Source organism: Trypanosoma brucei, chromosome 9 (assembly GCF_000002445.2).
Source record: "Trypanosoma brucei brucei TREU927 chromosome 9, whole genome shotgun sequence".
Taxonomy (NCBI): domain Eukaryota; phylum Euglenozoa; class Kinetoplastea; order Trypanosomatida; family Trypanosomatidae; genus Trypanosoma; species Trypanosoma brucei.
The window spans coordinates 97121-117121 of record NC_007282.1 but is presented as its reverse complement, the minus strand read 5'-3'; the positions used below and the strand labels follow the sequence as shown (position 1 = coordinate 117121).

General features: G+C 39.9%; 1 protein-coding gene and 7 pseudogenes across 1 annotated transcript, besides 6 other annotated features; all 8 read right to left on the bottom strand.

Annotated features, from left to right (window-relative positions):
* Positions 1-1652: 1652 nt before the first annotated feature.
* Positions 1653-2054, bottom strand: Tb09.142.0140 (annotated as a pseudogene).
* Positions 2055-3337: 1283 nt separating this feature from the next.
* On the bottom strand, positions 3338-3454 carry Tb09.142.0135 (annotated as a pseudogene).
* Positions 3455-3515: 61 nt separating this feature from the next.
* Positions 3516-4963, bottom strand: Tb09.142.0130 (annotated as a pseudogene).
* Positions 4964-6613: 1650 nt separating this feature from the next.
* Positions 6614-6655: a sequence feature (AT_rich).
* A 17-nt stretch (positions 6656-6672) lies between these two features.
* Tb09.142.0120 lies at positions 6673-8244 on the bottom strand (annotated as a pseudogene).
* Positions 8245-8829: 585 nt separating this feature from the next.
* On the bottom strand, positions 8830-9770 carry Tb09.142.0110 (annotated as a pseudogene).
* A 1057-nt stretch (positions 9771-10827) lies between these two features.
* Tb09.142.0100 (variant surface glycoprotein) lies at positions 10828-12339 on the bottom strand (the record flags this gene model as incomplete). The annotated part of the gene is made up of 1 exon (XM_798283.1): positions 10828-12339. The coding sequence occupies one exon, from the start codon at positions 12337-12339 to the stop codon at positions 10828-10830; it is 1512 nt and encodes a 503-aa protein (XP_803376.1).
* Positions 12340-13099: 760 nt separating this feature from the next.
* Positions 13100-13130: a sequence feature (AT_rich).
* A 1040-nt stretch (positions 13131-14170) lies between these two features.
* On the bottom strand, positions 14171-15593 carry Tb09.142.0090 (annotated as a pseudogene).
* Positions 15594-16458: 865 nt separating this feature from the next.
* Positions 16459-16488: a sequence feature (AT_rich).
* Positions 16489-17287: 799 nt separating this feature from the next.
* Positions 17288-17330: a sequence feature (AT_rich).
* A 16-nt stretch (positions 17331-17346) lies between these two features.
* Positions 17347-17374: a sequence feature (AT_rich).
* Positions 17375-17424: 50 nt separating this feature from the next.
* Positions 17425-18954, bottom strand: Tb09.142.0070 (annotated as a pseudogene).
* Positions 18955-19556: 602 nt separating this feature from the next.
* Positions 19557-19583: a microsatellite.
* Between the last annotated feature and the right edge of the window lie 418 nt (positions 19584-20001).

Sequence of the window (20001 nt, the reverse complement as noted above, 5' to 3'; positions counted from 1 at the left end):
GATGTATTCGAACGGCAGTTGCGCTGCCAAGTTGAGGATTACTAAAGTGAACGAAATTTTCATGTATCGGTTCTGTGACAGTGTGACTGCTCTGCAGCTTTAGTTGTTTCCAAGCAAGCTGTCCACTGGTTGGTGTCGTCGCTTTTGGTGGTGCTGCTTTGTTGCGGTTTTCGTGCTTGTTGTTGTTTTGCATTTTTTTTCCATACAGGCCTATATATATATATATAGTGGATGGTTTTGGATTTCAAGAAGAATAAAAAGGGAGTATATTTTGATTTTTTTGTTTTTTCTGAGTCATAAAATGCATGAAGCTTACTCCAAGAATTTTCACTTTATAAATACAATCTACCTTGATCTTTATCTATATCTTATAAAATGGCTAAAATTTATGCTATTCACTGCAGATTTTTAGCTGTTAATATGCAGATATCTTTTTGATTGGAATAACAAGACAGTTTTGCCGTTTGTCACTAATCGTTTCGCCTTTTTTCTCTGTTTTTTTTGAAAGGTGTATGTGGTGTATAGCGTTTTTTCCTGAGCCTGCGTTACGTCGCTGTTAAAGGAGCTGGTCGAGCTGCTTTCTCTCTGCACATGCGTGGTGCTGCTATTAGTTCTGCGATAAACCATATATATATATATTACGAGGTCTTTGAATGCTCTTGTGGTTTAAACCGAGAAACAATAAAGAAGCTATGGGGCGTCATCTTCAAACTCCTGAACCTCAAAAAAAATCCATCCTAAAGATGCAGACAGTAGCTTGTTCAAGCAGGTTATACGTATTTATTTCACTTTTTCTTTCCATTTTAATGAATTAGTAGCTACAGTTTTAAAATTCCTCTTCCGCATAATATTACATCTATACCGCAAGTGTTAGCCATTATTAATATATCAAGAAAGAAGGAAATTCACCATTCTGTCGCAATTACATAAAAATGCTTTCATCTTCCTGATTATGTTCATACTTTGTTGCAAATGTGCATTAGGTTACACCATCACAAAAAAGCCACTGCCAGAACCATCATCTCTGCAAAAGAATCTATCCAATTTTCACTGAAATACAGGTCTTAAAAGGTTTCTGTACCATTTTATCCGGTGTCGTACTGCCTCTTATCCACTTCTGATTATCTGTATTTTCATTCCTTATTTTTCATATTTTATTGCTAGTTCAATGTAAGATGCAGCTACTTCATTAATCCAGTCCGCTACACTTTGTTTCTCCCCCTTTATTCGCTCCACAGATACCATCTGTACGACGACGCTCATAATCATACTGTCGTTTGAAAATCCTCATATTCCCTTTGTCTCGATTTCCTTCTCGGTCCTTCTACCTTTCTTTCAATAATATTTTCCTTACTAAAATACTCCCATTACATCATTTTCATTATCTCTCGGGTTTCAATTTTGACCCTTCATTTGATATTTACCACCCTTCTTTTTATAATATTCGTATATACACACTTACAACACTATTCTATTATGATTATTATTATAATTATCAGTAGAGCTACTATTATACACCAACATACATCAATAAAATAAGGAAAGAAACAAAATAATAATATTACTCATTTTTCACAACAAAATCTGCTAAAATATAAAAAAGTTAAAACTTTTCATAAATTTCAGTAAACTGAGCAAAACTCCTTAAAATTCTAAAATTCTACCAACCTACTAATGGCAGCGGCAATCAGTAAAAATTTCTTACTTTCAAGAAAACTGGAATCTTTGCACTTGCCTCCTGTCCATCCACAAGGAGCTTTGTTACCCTGAGGGGCATTTCCTTGGACAGCATTGCATTTCTCAAGACTATCAGAAGTATAACAATTTACCCCTGTTGTTTTCTTTTCACATTTATTTTCCTCTGTTTTTTCCTCTGCGATGGCCTTCTGTGTATCGGGTTTGGCCTTTGCGTTACGGTTCCTATAGTCTGTTTTGGTAAGATGACCAAGGCCAGATGCAAAATTCGCCTCCTTCTCCAGCTCATTGAGCGCCTTTCTCTCCTTCGATTTGCCGACTTCATATTCTGTTGTCTGTTTTCCGGGGTTGGTTATAAACGTTTTTTGAATTTTTTTTCGTTACCGGTGTATAGTTTAGTGATCAATTTGTTGTAAGCGTCTTCATCGTCTGTACTTAAGTCAAACATTGCTTGGGTCGCTTCCTTGAGCGGCGTTTTGGTTTTGAGGTCTGCTTGGCTGAGCTGGTCTAGCTTCCCTGCTGCTGTTTCCAGAATGTCGTCCCCTTTGCATATTGCTGCGCGTACTTGTTTCTCTGTCGGGATGGTTGTCTTCCGTATGTCTTCGTCTGTTGGACAAGGGCCAGCACCAGCAGCTTCGTCTTTTATTTAAGTTTTGGTCACCGATTGCTTGCCGAAATTTTGCCGCTGCTCATGGAAAACGAAATCAGGCCGGGCTGCGTTTCTGCGGAGCAACCGGCTGCTTGGGCCGCGCTCGTCTATTGCGGGCTCGTTCTGCTTGGTTTGCCGCCGCATTTCATTTGCGGCGAAGGTGTTGGGTTTGTCGGCTGCAGTGTTGCGTCTACTACCAACGGAATGTTGGTCTGTTTGCTGCTTCCCAGGAGATGCATTTTGTCCCCTACTTTGCCTCGTTCGGCTACTTTGCATGCTGCCCCTGAGTTAGCTGTTAGTTTTAGCTTAACTGTGACTGGGTTGTTCTTTCTGCCGTTTCTGTTATCGCTGTATCCGCGTCATTGAAAGTTGTCTCCTGTAGGACGCTGAATAGTGAGGTGACCCCAATTTGCTTTCTTGTTGTGGCCGATGAGGACAAAGCTTTTTGAGAGACCACTGCTACGCTGCCTGCTTGTTGTAACATTAATGTTGCGGTAGCTTATGAGTGCTTGGACAGCTTTTATATCGTAACCTGTTGTTCTACAGTGCTGAAGTTTCTACATTTTTAGTGTATGTATATTCTGTTCTAACGCGGCTGTCAGCTCTTGGACTTTGTCGGCGTATTTGGCAGTATTGGCATCCAGATACTGCATAGCATCGCAGGCCATCGTGACTTTTCTGCCTATGTTGGTGTCGTCCAAAGTGAACGGTGCGTTTAGTGACGCCTGTACTAGTAGTGCCGTTGCCACTTTCACGAGTATTTGGATGCGCATGCTTCGCCACAAGTCAAGACTAATTTCTGTCGTTTTCCCTGTTGATTATTCCTTTGATACGTAAAATCTTTGAGGTGGTATGTAGCTTCTGTATCTTCGTGTGTGCGTGTAAGAAATGGTTGTCACTGATGATAACAGTAATTTACTCAAGTCGTTCAACTCTTCTACATAAAGTATGAATCAATTTACAATCACAAAATTATATTTGTTATTTTTTTGGTCACACTTTCCATAGTTTGAACAAATCCTCTTCCTTAAAGGCGTCAGCTCAAACACTCTCATAAGTAAAATCTAATCTCTCTCCCGGAACTTCTAGAGTTTTTAAATTCCACAGATTCAGGTTGCTTTTTTTCTTGGTCATTTCAAACTTTCCATACCAAGTTAGGTTAGTCATAATTATATTTGCATTTTGTTCCATCCCATTTTTAACCGTCTTTGAAATCATTTGTCTTTTTTTTTTCAGAGCATTTTTTTATTCGACATTCGTTGCTGCAGCTCCCTCTGTTCCTGCTGTGTTTGTCTTTCCTGCTCCCTCTTTAGGTTTGCATGTTCCTTTGGTTTCTTCAGTTCCATCCCATTTGCATTTACCTGTATTTTCACATGTGCTTTTGTTGCTTTTGCGTTCGCTGCAGCTTGTAGTTGGTTTGGTGGCCGCGTCAGTTCTGCTCATTGGCTATATTTGGGTTTAAGTGAGTGTGGTGTGCTACAGTGCGGCCGCTGTTGCGTTTATCAGTCTTAGCTTGTCTGCCAGTCTATACATTGTTATTTTAGCCTGCGCTTGCTTGTCATAAAGTTTGGCGGCGGCTTTGAGGCTTTGTCGCTACTTGAGCGAGGCTTCGTCTTCAAGAATTTGCTCGGCAGTGTATTTGACGCACCTGCCTATCGTTCCCGTGACTTCCCCGCCACAACCGTCTTCACCCGTGCCTGATACTTTTCCGACAGTATATTTAATCGTCTGGGTGTTGCTCGTGGTGCCTAGTGCCAGCTTGTAGACGGCCCGTAGCCGGTGATTTAGTTCTGTCGTTGTTGGATGTTCGGGTATCAAGGCTGCCGGGCACTTTGATGCTAGAAATTCGGCTCTGGCCTTGCCGGCGCTGGTTGGCGTCCATGCTGCCCCATTCGCCCCTGACTGGCAGTCAAGGCAGCAGCCTTTGCCGCCCGCCTCGTCGCCGGTCGCCCCAGCGCATAGACAAAGTATTGTCGCGTAGAGTGAGTCCGTGGCACCTACGCCGGCCGCCGCCCCGTCTGTGCTGCCTTTGCCGAAGTATCCTTTGCGGTCGTCCGTGGTTTTCAGCTCCACCGATTTTCCAGGACTGCCGTATAGCGCTGCTTCTTGGAGGTTCGTTATGCTCGCCACTTTGAGGTCTTCTTTGGCGTTCGCTGCTTCTTTGTCCAGCGCGAGTGCCTCCTATAGTAGGCTTTTAATCTGTTTTTTTAAGTTGTTGTTAGCTCTGTGTCGTTCCCAGTCTTTCAGGGCCAGAGCCTCGGGGTCAGTTTCCGGCAGTTTAGCTACTCGAGTCCACTTGTCCTAATGGTCGCCGAAATATAATGTCTCCCCTGTGTGTTCAGATTGAATTTGTTCTCAGGTTTTCTACTTGTTCTTTTCAACTGTTGATCTTGTCAGATCATCCATTAGTGTGAAGTTGATCGCCGACAATGTGTTGATGATCTTCTGGATTTCTTGAGGTTCAGACGCTGGTGGAATCTTTGCTTTAGCGAACTGAACTAAACTGCATACTGCGGCAAATTCTGCCGCATTTTCTCCAGGTGGTGCAGCACCACTTGCCCCTATTTCAAAAATTTGCAATACTGCTATAAAAACGGAACGGAAAATACATAATTTCATGGCTTATTTGCATGGGTCTTAAACTACAACTCCTCCGAGGCGCTGAAAAAGGTTGAAAAAGAGTTTAGATGTAGTTTCGTTACTGCTGTTGCGGATGGCATAGCAACGATTTGAGAAATTTCTAAAAGACTGAGCACCGTTCTCAAAACACTGCACATGAACAATTAATATCATGCTAGTGCTGACAAAGCACCTCCGCCATGCCACTATAGGTTTTTAAATATATAACTTATTTGGATGAAAGAACCTTCAAAAAGTGAATAAACGAAAATCGGTCTTAGTTCGTATAACAAATTACGGTGTGTTCAATTTATTTCTATTAATGAAGATAAGTGACTACATCATTAAAATATTTAAATTTTCACTTTAAATGATTGTATGTTAAATATATTAAATCTAAGTAAACGGTAGTTTCACTACAGAAAACCACGGGCACCATGAAAATTTTTTCAAGGTAAATTTTGTACATGAACAAGTTTCCGATCGAGATAAAATCTGTTTATTTCTTTTTTTAAGTTACATATACACAAAGCTGTGTGAAAGATAAAATAATTATTATAAATGATTTCTCTAAAGTGGTTTGGTTGCCACAATAACGACTCAATTGCCTTGTTGCAAGTAATTATGTTTATAATCTCCTAAATTTAAAATTTAGACTTACTTTTCTCGCCTTTACACGGCTTCATTCTAGAAAAAACAATTTCTTGCTTCTATATTATAACATTTTCAATGTTTCTTAGTGTAGAGATCGCCTAGACTCAGTGTTTCTACGCTATATTGTGCTGCAACAACACTTTTGTGGCTGAGGTTCCTCTGATGGTTGGAGGCATTGTTCCTCGACCAGCTAGTCTGTCTTAATTTGGTTTTGGTTTGTAGCACACACCAAAAGCCTGGATAAAATTATAGGCTGATTGCTGTTTCTGTTCGTAGCCGCACTTTTTGTCTAATTTCCTTGGTTTTTAGCTGAACTATCTATATTACGTTTATACGTATTTATTATAGTTCTCTAAAAGAAAATAGTAAATTCGTCAAACGATTCTTGACAACGTATTGACAATTCTGGTTTTAGATGACTTCCGATAACTCTACATTTTTGTGTCATGCATTAACACCTCAGTTTTTCAGTAACATTTATTCCGTTTCTCCATAATTTCTTTCTGTATGGCGATTGCAATCATTGTCACTATTTTGGTCAAAACTGCGAATCTTCATATCGTTTCCCTTTGTCTTTTTTCCTTCCTACTAAAAATATTCTTTGAGCCATCTCTATATCGTGTTCATTCACTTCAGTTACACAATTATTATCATTTAACTCCCTCTATTATAACCTGAAATTTAGTTTTCACGTCCACATTTAAATAATATTAGTATATGCACGCTCACCACACACCCCTATAGGGATACCATTACTACTATAACACAAAAAAAATATCCATAAAATATACAAAATAACCAAAATAAACAAATTAATACAGTACCCATTTCTTACACCCTATTAGCTTACTGTTTTGCAGCCATATGAACCTACCATACACATTTCAATAAAATGTTAAATTTTATATATTTACAAAGCTTTCACTAATTCGCACATTTTCATCAAAAAGAGAGTAAAGTAAATTAAATTTTAGCAGATTTTGGCATATTCTCTCGATATATTAAATTTTACAAATTTTCAAAAATTGAATAAAAATTCCTAGAGTTTTAAAATGCTAAAATGCTAACAAACTCATAAAAGCAAAAACCATCAAGGCAATTTTCTTGTTTACAAGAAAGATACTATTTCGGCATTTCTCTGTTTCTTTGTCCTCTTCATCATTTTTGGACTATCTTAATGCATAATTCTGCTTGTCGCCTGTTTTGTCATTTTTACAAGCTGTCTTATCGGTTCCGTGTTTTGCACACCCAGTTTGTGGTTCTTCTGCTCTTTCTGCTGCCTGCTGTACTTCCTTTTTGCCTTCCTCACTCAATGTGCACCTTTTTTTCTCATCCTTTTCTTTGGTATCCCATTTGCATTTTGGGGTTGCTGTGCAATCTGTGTCTTTGTCTATCTTATTGCACTCTTTTTCCGTTTGGACTCTCTTGTTACTTGTTTCCGTCGGAATATGTTTTTCTGCCTCTGCAGCTGCCGGCGGTTTGTAGCCAGCCATGATGGTTGTTATTGCAAAAGCAGATTGACGTGTTGTTTTGAGTGCTTCATGAAGTCGGTTGAAGTCGGTGATGGCCTGCCGCTGCTCGCGCAGTTCAGCTGTCAGTGCCTCTATGTCATCAACCCAAGGTAACTTTTTGTTGTGCGTCGTTGGGTCTGCTGTGTAGCCGCTGTACTTGACGCACAGGCCTTGTTTGCTGCGGCCGCCGCAGTTGTTTGCGCTGAATGCCCCAAAATAACCTGCACCAGAAATTATTTTGATGTCATACCGGAGGTCCGCTGCTATTTGCTCTAGAAATTCCGGTGTCAGTTTGATTGTCTTTATTTTCGGGCAGTGTGCTAATATCTCGTCAAACGCGGTTTTTAGGTTTGTCGTGCTGCCCGATGTCCAGGTGTTGCTTGCTGACTGAGTCCGAATGCAAGGTTCTGTGTTGTCGCCGTTGTTGTCCTTGGCGCATATACATAGCAGGGTTGCCGCTGCGGTCGTTGCCTTTGCTTCTGTACAGTCGTTTGATCTTGTCTGGGTGTAGCTGCTCCACGCTCGAGCAGTGTCGTACCACGGTGCTGCACCGTCACCTCCATAAACTGCTTTTGGCTTGTTCTGCTGTTACTTTTTCTGTTGTGGCTTTCAGCTTGTCGAGTTCACTTTTGTAGATGGCTGCTTTGTGCACCAGCTGCCTTATGGCTATCTCAGCTGCTGCTTTTTGATGAGCTGAGTGGCTTTTCAGGCTCGCTTGCTTTATTTTCTGTGGCGTTTTGCTATCGTCTTTGATTGCGGCGTAAGTGTCTACCCATTTGTCCCTGTGTGTTGTCCATGTGCCATCTATGTCTTTGACTTGCAGCGAAACGTTTTTGGCTATGTCAGTCGCTGTCTTACCTTTCTGCGCTACTGCCATCTGATTTTTCCAGTGGTCGTCGGCTACTGACATGTTCAGCTGTAACATTTCTTGGTACAAGCTGTCTGCTGAGTCAGCCGCCACATCTAGTGTAATATCGGCCTCAGGAAGTCTCATTAGCTTGAATAAGTTATTGAACTGTTGTGCATTTTCAAGCTCACAGACGTTGCCTGCCCTTAGAGCTCCAATAGGCAAAAGAATATTCCTGAAACTCCTAGGGTCCGTGTTGTTATTTTCATTATGAGTAAATTCTTGTTTCTTCCTTGAATTAAACATTGAATCGCATGTGGTGTCAAAAAACGACTTTAAAATATTGGTGAGGAGCTACACGCGGAGTCGGCTTTGCTATTAGGGTGTGGTATTTTCTGGGATTTGAATTTAGTTGCAGCGGCTGCTCATGTTTGTTTCGCTGCAACCTCGAGTCGGGTCGGCTGTGTAAGTATGTTGCTTTGCTGCTAATATTCAGGTGCCGTGGGTCTTGAAGGGGGCTACGTCTTTCGTTCGCACGGCCAGTTTTTTCGACCGCCATTTTCTCGTCTCTGTTTGCGATGGAGGTTTGCGCCAATTGCTGCCGAAAAGATGTTTGCCTGCGGCGGTCTTCTTGTGAGGGCACGTGCATCGTTAGGTGAGTGAGTTCTGGATGCTGGCTGGCTAGCTGTTTGACATGAGTTCGGTAGACAGAGCTGACTATTTTACGTTTCTAGTTGCAGGTATTTGCGCAGTTTAGCTGCATCTAACTTGTTGAGCTCAGAATATTGCTGTTGTTTATAGTTTCTCGGACTTAAACAAATCCCCTCATTTGTATGACTCACCACAATCTCTCCATCTTTAAAACCCCATTTATCTCAACTGACTACATAAGTTTCAATTTTATCCAAATATTCAGCATCAAACTTCCTCTTTTCCAGCTCTCTATAACAAATAAGATATTTCAAAACCAACTTTTCTTTCCGTTCCTACGCAATTGGCTATCCTGTAAAATGTATGAATGGTGCCTCTCCGATTTCTTCACTATTTGAAATGGAAAAGAATCTCTATTTATAATATAATGTACTCACTCCCTTCCTCAAAACAAATCTCTGTACAACAGCTTCTTCTTTAATTTCAGTACAAATCATGAAAAATTTGTAAATTATCTGATCTGACTACAATTCCTCTCTTCCATTTAATAATTCCCAAATGCATATTAAATTTATAATTTTCCCAAACTCTTGCTATTAACTCACCACCACTAAGATAAGGTTTTCCGCTAGGAGGTGATTTCAGTAAATGAGGTAACTTTTTATACTTCCGTTTTCTGTAACCTACATTAAAAAATCAATAGAATCTCTCCACATGCTCTTTGTAAATATTCTGTTCTATATTTGCATTATCATATATAAAATACTCTACATCAATCTCATTTTTATGACGATCAAAAAAAATAGCATCAGACCCGTCCAAATGAATTACAATATCCTCATCAGTTGCATTATGCCTTTATCAATATTGTACAACCTATCCAGATCTTTTAATATGGTTATACAAACCTCCCATCACAATTGTAATAATTTCAACATGGCTTAGTTTAGCACTCAATATTAACCTAAACCATCTTTGTGTTGCATGAGTTTGAACAACAACCAGAAGCACATTTTGTTTCTTAGTATCATTATTTATTATATTTGCTTGTTATTTTTTCGTAATCTTGAAGGGATATTAATCTTAAACACATGAAATGCAATAGCAGCGGCAATAATGAAACTTTTAAGGTACAAAAGTTCATTCCAAAACCTATCTCTAAAAATTTGATGGAGTTGTAAAAAAGACATAAAAATGTAAAGGAAATTAGTCATTTTCTTCTCTAAGATGTCTATCTAAGGATTTTTTGTTTATGCATATAAGTAATTCCTTTATATTTTTATGATACATCTTTTGAAGGATGTGTACTCAGTTTGCCAAACTTATTTTTCATATTGTTTTTCTTCAAGAATTAGGTCATAATACACATAGTGTTTCTGAGCACTACATGTAATCTACTGTTCCATGTACTCACATTTTCTATTTATATATGTCAATATGGGATTTAAGTGGCTAGATACAGTACTGCGTTCGCATTTTACAAAGAATGCTACTAGTATCCTCTGTCACTTATCACCAAAATAGGTTTGAGTACAGGCCTTTCATCACCATTGCTTTATGAACTACTAATACTGTTGTTTCTACTAGAATTTCTACGGTATCATTTATCTATTTTTGAGCAAAGCACGGAGGATAATTGGAATTGGTATTCCTGATGTTTCTTTTAAAATTTGCCGTGATTTAGGAATATCAGGTTGTTCCACTCCATATTTTCTTTCCTAATTTTTGTGTTCTGCTGTCCGTGCCTCTGCGGATGCCATAGTAGAAAAATTTGAGTTATACTATGAATTCTGCATCTCCCCCTATGTCCCTTTCATCATTATATTTGTGCATGATAACAGCAATATTTATTTGTGTGCTTCAAAATGCGTATATTTCATCTTCATTTCTCATTTTCCATCACAGTCACTTACTCTCGTCGTACGCTTGGCATTATATTAAGAGCTTATATGTAACACAACTTTTGATTTTCACAAACGTTTTTAATAAAATATTAGTATATACATACTCAAATACTTTCCTATAATGATCATTTTTTACTATTGGCATTATAACCCTAACTAATAACCATAAAATAAACATAATAAAAAAGTGATATATTTTATTTCTTATCGCCATATATTTATACACCTATACGCCACTATCATTTACATTTTCACTGAATTTTTGAAATTTTCAAAAGAATTATTATATATCAGATTTTACCATAATCTTTCAAAATATAAGATTCTCTCAAAATCAAAAAACCCTATCAATTTTATAGAGTTTATTTGAAAAAATATTAAATATTTCACACTAAAACCAAAATATTTGAGCAGAAGAATCGCCTTAATTGATACAGAAATAATAAAAGCACTTTCTTTAACTTTGCACTCATTCTTTTCCTTATTCCATTCGCATTTGTTTTTGTCGCAATCTTTTTCGTCAGTGGCTTTGCAAACCTCATCTTTTTTATCCCCATATTTCCTATTTTCTGTTGTTTTTGCTCTCTCTGTTTTTTCCGTGGATTCCGTTGCCTTCTGCACTGCTGCAGTTTCGGCTTTTGTGGCTTGCTTGGCTAAGTAAAAAGCTGCTGCCCGTCTGAGTTTGCCTATGTCTGTGAGGTGCTTTAGCTCTGTGGCTTTGTTGTCTTCTGTAGCTTCCGCTTGTATCGGTATTATTTCAATTGGCTCCCATATGCGCGCCTTGACGTCTGTGCCCGCTTTGCCATACAAGCGGGCCGTTATTTCCTCTAATTTATTTTGTCGTATATCGGTTTGTTCGCGCTCCTTTTGTGTGAGCAATGTCGTTTCTAGCAGAGCTTGTGTTGTGCCGTCCGTCACCAGCGCAGAGTTTTTTAAGCTGTCTGCTGTAAAGGTTATGCTGTCGTACGCATGTCCTGCTTGCTTTATAATGTTGAGCCGGCCAGTTACGTAAGTTTCCCTCGGCAGTAAGGCTGTCGGCTCCGGCGTGTCTGGTGTGTATCCATCTGTGGGTTGGGGTCCTTTGTTGTACTGCTTCATCTTTTCTGTGAGTAGGGTCCCAGTTGTTATTTCGAAGTAGGTCAGGTCGGCGTCCGCGCTTCCGTCGCAGTTGTTAGGCGGTGTATTGTCGTCGCCGCACAGTGCAGCTAGCTTTTTGTCGTTGCCTATTTTTGGTCGGTTTTGCAGGTGGGCGAACGAGATTTTGTCGCCGCCTTTGGTTCCCGGAGCCGCTTTTCTCTGATCGGCTGCCTCCTTGGCTGTGTCGCATTTGCTCTTCCCACCGCCGAACCTTGCGAACCTCAGTGGTAGACCGCCCTGCGTCCCCGATGCAGTTGATGTCCGCGCCCCTGACCTTGCTTCTAAAGAAAGGTCCGCTGCCTCTGATACAAGTTCTTCTGTGGCCGTGAGTTCGGCGGCCGCTGCCGCGCCTTTGAGGAGGGCGTCCAGATTGCTTTGCAGGTTTTGTTCCGCGGCCTGTAGTTTTACTGCTGCGCTTGCTGCTAGTGCCGCGTAAGCTACTGCCTTCTCCCCTGTGCTCGCTGCCGCCGCCACTGACAATTTCGCGGATGTTTTTTTACCTAGAACTATCTGTTGAAATGCTGTTTCAATTTTGCTCTTGATTTGTGTTAACACGTGTTCTGTTTGTCGCGTTGAGTCGCATGCTGAGGCTATAATTTTTGGTGCTTCGTGTATTTGCGCTTGAGCGTCATTTCTTATTATTGTAGCCGTTAAAGCGAGTAGTAGAAGCATGTAAGTCGGTAGCTGCTTTGTTGCTTTGTGTTTAACTTCTTAACAATTTAACAAAAAATAATAAAGTTTGTAGAGCATATTTTAGTGCTAGGAACAGCTGTGGTTAAACACTGCATTGACTAGTTGTTAAAGCCTGGTTATTGGTTTTTTATATTTTTTGTTGTTCAATATACCAAGCTTTGTTTGAGTGCTGGTTTATTGTCGTTATATGACGCCTGAGTATTGGTAACGCGGGCGAATGTAATGCTCTTAGATATATTTTCTTTTGATATATAGGCCTTTTCGTTGTAGCAAGATTTTGAGGTTGTTTATCTACTAGTGCTGCTTATCACAACCATGTGTTCATTGTCATTTTGTAGTTGTCAAAGATATTTTCGTTTCAGTCAACTTCTGCTGTCCGCATCGTCTGCTTAGTGGTTGGAACTCACCACGGAATTGTGAACTTTTTTGGAGTTGCTTCCGCTTAGTCGGTTTGTTGTCTTTTGCGTCGGTGCCTTCTTTCCATTTGGGTTAAGTGTGATTGCTTTTTGGTGCTCGTGTTTTGGGTGGAGCTTTCATCGTGTTTTGTGTACTGGGTGTTGCCTTGCTTTTATTCTGACCATTCTGCCATGACGGTGTAAATAGTTTCTTGCTTCTGTTCTCTTCAAAGGAAAGAATAAAAGGAAGCGTCACTACAGTTGTCATTTGGATGTTAGTTACATAAGAAATTCACACAGTAAAAACACGTTTTGTTAACTTTTATCATTACACCCTGCTTTTCTATATTTATATTTAAAAACTATTAAATTTATGGTACTAACTGCAGGTTCTCAGTTGTTGTTTTTTTGATTCGTTTTAACTTTAATTCAAAAGATAGAGTTGGTGTTTCTCGAACACGTATTCTTCTTTTGGGGTTTTTCGCTGGTGGTGCTGCTTTGCGCCGCAATTGCCTAATGCTCGGTCGATTCGGTACTGAAAGTGCTTTTCGCGACATGTTTATTAATCTGTACCGCAAGATGTAAAGAATCGAAAACTCCTATGTTACTTAATCGCTTATTTTACGGCACTAGTGTCCAAGAAGTATTCCAACAAGCAATTTGTTGATTATCATTAGATTGTTTTACCTCATACACTGGCTTCATCGTTTACTGTCTCTGTTATACTATTCTTTTGCTGCTGTTGTTTACCAAACTTTCAACAAATCATCTCTCCTTTGCTACTGCTTTGTAAAAAGTAGTATCTACCATTTCTGTGTCAGCTATCAAGTTCCTCTTTCAGATAAAGGCCTCTATATACATGAATATAATGATTGTTTTTACTTCTTAGTTCACAAGTGCGTATACTCCTTCCCCTTTGCATATTCTATTATTATAAAATTCCTGTTCGCTTCTACTCATTCCAATCATACTCACTTACTTCCATTGCACCATTTCCATTTTTTTCAATAGTATTATTTGGAAATGCCATTTCTTCTTCAGTCTCAACTATTATAATACTAGTGTATACACACTCACAATACTCTCTTTATATAACTATCATAATAATAAAACTTATTGTTATTATAACCTTAAATTACTCCTAATATGCATAATATAAACAAGTAATCCAACTTTGAGAACATCACTAATTTTTTATAACCCACCACCATGATACTCTACACCCATAGGCTACAATCATGCACACATTACAAAATTGTCATATTTTACATATCTTTCACATTTTCAACAAATTTTAAATTTTCATCAAAAACTATTAAAATATATCAAATGCTATCAAATTTAGAAATTCCTCATAATACGAAATGTTTATAAAAACGATCGAAAATCCTTTACCAATAGCTCTTAAAATTTCATCATAGAGTCAAAACTGCAAGCAAAAGAGGTATCTTAATCACAATAGAATTGCTTACTGTTGAGGTCGTAGATGAGTTTTCTTTTGGAAAGCATCTTTCACCCTCTGGTTTTTCCTCATCAAATTCGCAACCTTTTTCATCCTTACAGGGTTTCTCTGTTAAGTGCTTTTTGCATTCGTCTGCTGATTGGGTGGTTCTGACGCTTTGTCTGCTTTTGAGGGACATGATGGACTTGCCTGTTTTTTCTTCTTTTCTTCTTGCTCTTTGACTAAGGCAGCTACAGTGTAGTAAAGTTGAGCTTTCTTAAGTTCATCGGTGCGGACGAGGTCAGTTAGTTTGGCGTAGCCATTTCCTCCAGTAGCTGCCTTTGTTGGCTTCATCTGTTCGACTTTTGTGCCTAGTTTTTCTTTGATATTTTTGCCGCCTTCCCCAAAGTTGTCTGATATAAATTTGTCCACAGCGTCTTTATTTTTGTTGTAGTCTGCTTTTTCGTCTGTCAGGTAACGCGCGATTGCATCTTTTGTTGCTGTGTCGATTACGCTTGCTTCGGGACTAACTGCAGCCGCTACTTTTAACTTGACTGCTGCATTTTCCATTGCGGCAATCTGCTTCGACAATTGGTTGATCGTCGTTTTGTCAGATACAATCCCGCTTTCTGTCGTGTCTGCGTAGTTTTGTTCTGTGTCGCCGGGTTTTTTGTCAGTTTAATTTGCGTTGCTTCGAGGAGCCTTCCGCCTTTGTAGCCCACTGCTGTCGCAGTTGTGCCGCACTTTTGGCCGGATACGGTGTTGGCTCCGGTGAGAAGACAAACCATGTTCTCTCCGCGTGTTGCTTCGCTGGCTTTCGGTGTTGGTTTTAAGGCGTAAGCGGTGATTGTTTTGGTTGAACTGTGCGTGTTGTCCGCGGTTTTGGTCTGTTTCAATGCGCCAGCTGCCTGTTTGCAAAACCCCAGCTCGTTTGGCTTTAGCTTTGCTTGCACAGACATATCAGTTGCTGGCGTGATCGTTCCCGTAGTCTTCGTCGCTATGTCGGTGGTCGTCGTTTCGGCTAGTTCGTCGACTAAAGCGGCTGTCGCCGCGAGCTTGCTTGCTGCCACCATCCCAGTTATTATACTGTCCCACTGGCCGATTGTGCTTTCAATTGCTTGCGCGGCTTGACTTATCGCCAGCGCTGCTGCCAGGTGCGCGGCCGTGCGCTCCGCACCGTCGACGGTATCTGCCAGTAGCGACATTTGGCTTGCCTGCTCTAGCGCTTTCTGAACTGAGGTTGTCGGCGCTTTGAGCGCCGCGCTGGCGGCTGCTACCATGTTGTCGAGGTAATGGCTGCTGTCGCAAGGGCTCGCTACTTGCTTGTCGTAGGTGTGAAAGTTCGTGCACGATCCGCTCGACGTTAACGCCATAAGGAAGACTGCTTTAAGTAACATCTGGTCACGCTGTCTTTCTATATTTTGTGTTGTTTTATTGTGGAAATGGAGTGATATAGGAAATGTTATGTGTCCGAAAAGGACTGTATTAGTATGACTGTTTAATTTCAGTTTTCCTTAATGTTATTGGCGCTGTAAAGACGGTAGCGTTACAAGTTATTTATTTTTTAATGAATTTGTGTTGTGTATTGGCCCCGCCGTGACACTGCCTCTTTTTTCTGGTTTTCTTTTTCAATGCACTGAAAGACGCGGTTGGTTGTTTCAGACGTCTGGAAGGAATATGGAAGGGACATCTCCAGCGTTTCGGCCGCCACATTATGCGTCAGACAAAGCATGCATGTTACGCGAAGAATCTGAACTTTTGAATTCTAACCCATATCGGTTGGCATCTATATTTCTTGTGTCTTGCATCTACAGCTATACCTTTTTCACTGTTGACTCTGAAAATACCGTATGTGTTGATGCCGCTAAAACGCTTAACATGCACGGCCCTCTCTCTCTCTCCCGCTATTTATCGCCTGTTAATTTTGTGCCTTCGCGTTTACTTTAACTAACAAAATAGCATCGTATTCGGATCGGATGCGGTCTCTACTGTTTCTTTTTTTTTTGAAATTTGTCGTACTCAGCTCTGAAGATGTTTGAGAGTTGTAAATTGATTCTAAAAGAGCTTTATATACTTCTTTCCCTCTTCGGATTCGCACCACCAATCTGGTTTGCACATATATCTTTATATGAATTACGCACACCTTAAACTGTATTAGTGTTTGGCCGTTAAACCAATGCAAAATTGGTGGAATAGTACTGTTTATTCTCTTTACTTTGTATAGAGCCTCTATCGCTTCATTTATTTTCTATTTTAAGAAGCTTTAAATTTTTATAATTATTTTGTTTTTAAGGGTAAGCCGCTGGTATTCATAGTTGTAAAATGATCCTACCAATAATATTATATTTTTTCGACAAGTGTTAACTATTATTACGATATCTTATGAAAAGAACATTTAAATATTACATGACACTTACCAATTTTCCTTTTTAATGCTTCTTCTTTGTCATGTTCTTTTTGAGGAATAGATACTAGGATACGCTATCATATATGCGGTTACATCTATATTTTTTAAATTGAAATACGGGGATCATTTGCCATGTTTATTCTTTTGTAATCTTTGTGCTTCACTGTCACGCGTCAAGTTTTTTTACTCTTTATTTTACCATCAGCGTTTTTCTGTTGCTATTTGTGCATAAAACATGTGGATTGCACTTGCCATGCACACTGCACAATGTCTCTTCTTCATTTATCACACATCACTTCCTTTGTATGATGATATCCATCGCTATACTAGTGTTTGAAACTGCGCATATTCCATCTCCATTTCTCTTTATCTTTCTCCGTTTCATTCAATGCTGTTATTTTGCTCTTTTTTACTCACTCCCTGCCACATTCACTAACCCACCTTATGGCAGACAGCAAATTATAAGTGCTTTAACTGTTTCTTTCCTGTTGCTCTGCTACACTGTTCCTTTTATAATATTAGAATATACACTCGCGACGCTCTTCTTTCATAATAATAATAATTATAACCATAATTTACTTCTAATATGCATAAAATTAACCAATTTAGGAAAATCACATAATATTACTTCATTTTTCGTACATTATAATTCGGTTTATTACACACATAGGCCACTTTCATACCAAAATTTTATATTTTTAAAAATTTATCCAATTTTAAAATATTTGTCAACCACTGCAAACAAATATACAATTTTAATAAATATAATAAGTCACACAAACTTGTACGAGAATAATTAGAATTTTATAACTAAAAAAAGGCTAAAATTCTACCATAGCCACAAAAGCAGAAACAATCAGAGCCAATTTCTTATTGACGAGAAAACTGGAATCACGGCACATTTCTGCATCCTTGTCATCCTCTTTATCTTTTTCCACTACTGAAACTACAAACGGGGGTTTGTCCTGCTGTTTTTTTCAGCTTCACATTTGGTTTTGTCAGTGCCGTGTTTTGTACACCTATCTGAGGGCTTTCCCCCATCTTTCTCTTTGTTTTCTCTATCTCCTTTCTTTATGGGTTTGCAAACTTCTTCTACAAGTTCGCAATCCCCTTTACAGTCTTCTCCTTTTTTTCAAACGCAATCTTTGTCTGTGACGGTGGTTTCTTTGGGGATTTCCTTCGGTTTGGCATCTTCTTCGAGGTCTTTTGTGAGCTTATATGCCAGTCCTTCACTTAGTTTTGCGAGGTGTGTTATAGAGCCGAGTCTCGTCGTTTCTGATTGCTTTGTTACTTCACCTGGGATTTCTGTGTTATCTATCGCATTTTCAAGATTCGTTCTCTTTTCGTCGGTTTTATTGCCAAAGATCTTGTCTATTGCCGTTGTCATGTCAGTGTCAGTCGCTTTGGGCTTGGCTAGCAAGAGCACTTTGACAGCGGCTTTAAGCGTTGTTTTCCTGTGTAAGTCACCAGTATCGTTGCGGAACTCTACGTCGTTCGCTGTGCTTAATCTGTTTGTTGCTTCAAAGGCTTCATACCACGGCTTGGTATCTTCCCTGTTTGCTGTTTTGAGGTTTTCTTTTGTCTCTAGGGTTATTCCGTTCGCCGTGTTTGGTATCGCGATATAACCGGCCATTACTTTGGGACTGGTTGTCAGACCGCCGCAATTTGCATAGCCGTTTGTGTTGTAGCCGCTGAGAAGTTTGCACTTGTTGCCGTCGCCGCCGTCGGCCTGTTGGTGGTTGTCTCCTGCCGTAGCCCCCTTGGCTAGGTTTTTGTATCCGTCATTTGTTAGCTCCGACGAAAACCGTTCTGTCGACTTTAGGCTTGGGCTCTGTAGCTTGCACGGCGTTGTACCAATCGTTGCACCCTTTGTGTAAGCAGCGGCGTCGTCGTTGGTTTTTCCGGGCAGTAAGCAAGCATTGTTTGATGCTGTCGTTGACTGCGCGAGCAGCGCTAGATAGTCGTCCATTCTGCCCTTTATGTAAGCTCTTTTTGTTGCGGCTTTTAATTGAGTTTTTATGGCCGAGGTTTTCAGTTTTTCGTAGGCCCTGGAAGCTAGCCAGGGGTAATAATCTTTTAGAAGGGTCGCCTTTTCGGCTAGAAGTGTCCCTATGTTGATCGCTGCGTATATGGCGCCCGCTGTGAAGCCATGTCGAAAGTTTGTGCCGCTTTGAGCGCCTGCACTGCTTGGTCAAGCGCAAAGCCTGGAAGAGTTCCCAGTTCTTCTGATAGCTGGCAAATGGGTTGCCACACCGTGTTTTTCAGAGCGATGCTTTCTGCAGCTGACGTCTGTCGCGTTGTGACGCACTTATTAGAAGTATGTAGGTCAGAATGACGGTTCCACTGGACATGTGTTGATTAATTTATGTATCGCGCTTCTGGAATCGCTATAATCTTATAAATTGCTTCAGTTCCCTGTGCTATTGTAGGAACCCTGCCTACAGTAGCTTAGTTTTTAAAACAAAATCTTTGGCGCTCATTTACAAAAGTAATCAGTAAAATTCAGAAAGAAGTGACAAATATAAAGAGGTTTGTTGACATGCATGGCGTGTGTTTGCCTAAACTTGCGATTAAATATCACCTCGGTTGGCGTTGGGCCTGCCTGCGCTATGACTGTCTACTGCTTATTGGCTGCTGCGATATGCTCTGTGGTGCCCGGGCTACACTTGTAAGCTAGGAACGGTTCATCTGCTCACGGTGGCCTGGTGCTCAGTAAGCGCAAATTTTCTATTGATATTTTGTCTGTCGTGAGTGCTTGAATCGATGTTTCAAACTCGGCGTTCAGTTTATTTAGATTAATTTTTTCGGCTTCTCAGCTCCGCTTTTTCAATTGTGTTGCAAGTGTTTTTGACGTTTATAAAAATTTGTAAATACAAGCACGGTTATAGTTTTGATTGCCAATTTTTTCACAAGGAAGTCTGATATTGCCGCCTTGCTCGTCTTCGTCGTTCCCTATATATATATATATATATATATACATTGAATATACTCTGTGCCGCCGCAAGCCTGAGCCTCTGTTCCAAGTAAGAAAACCGCACACATATCTATGCCTAAAAATTTGAATCTTATGTTTTTTCAGCCGCTACTGTCGAAAAGCTTCCTTTTTATGGTGGTGCTATGACAAAGAAGCGCTTGTGTTGTTCGTGAATAAGATTGACTTTGTGTTTTAGCCACGTTTTTTTCGTAAATAACTCTGTCAGATGCTTAATAGTCAGTGATTTTCTGTCCGAATATAACTTCATTGCTGCCTTTAACTTGTCAATAAAACCACTTATATTGGCGTTAGCGACACCTTTTATACAATATATTCTTTCTATGAGAGTTCTTCATGTCTGGAAAGCACATCAATATGGAATCGAAAGAGTATCACTATTGATTCTCTTCACTTGAAAAAAGCC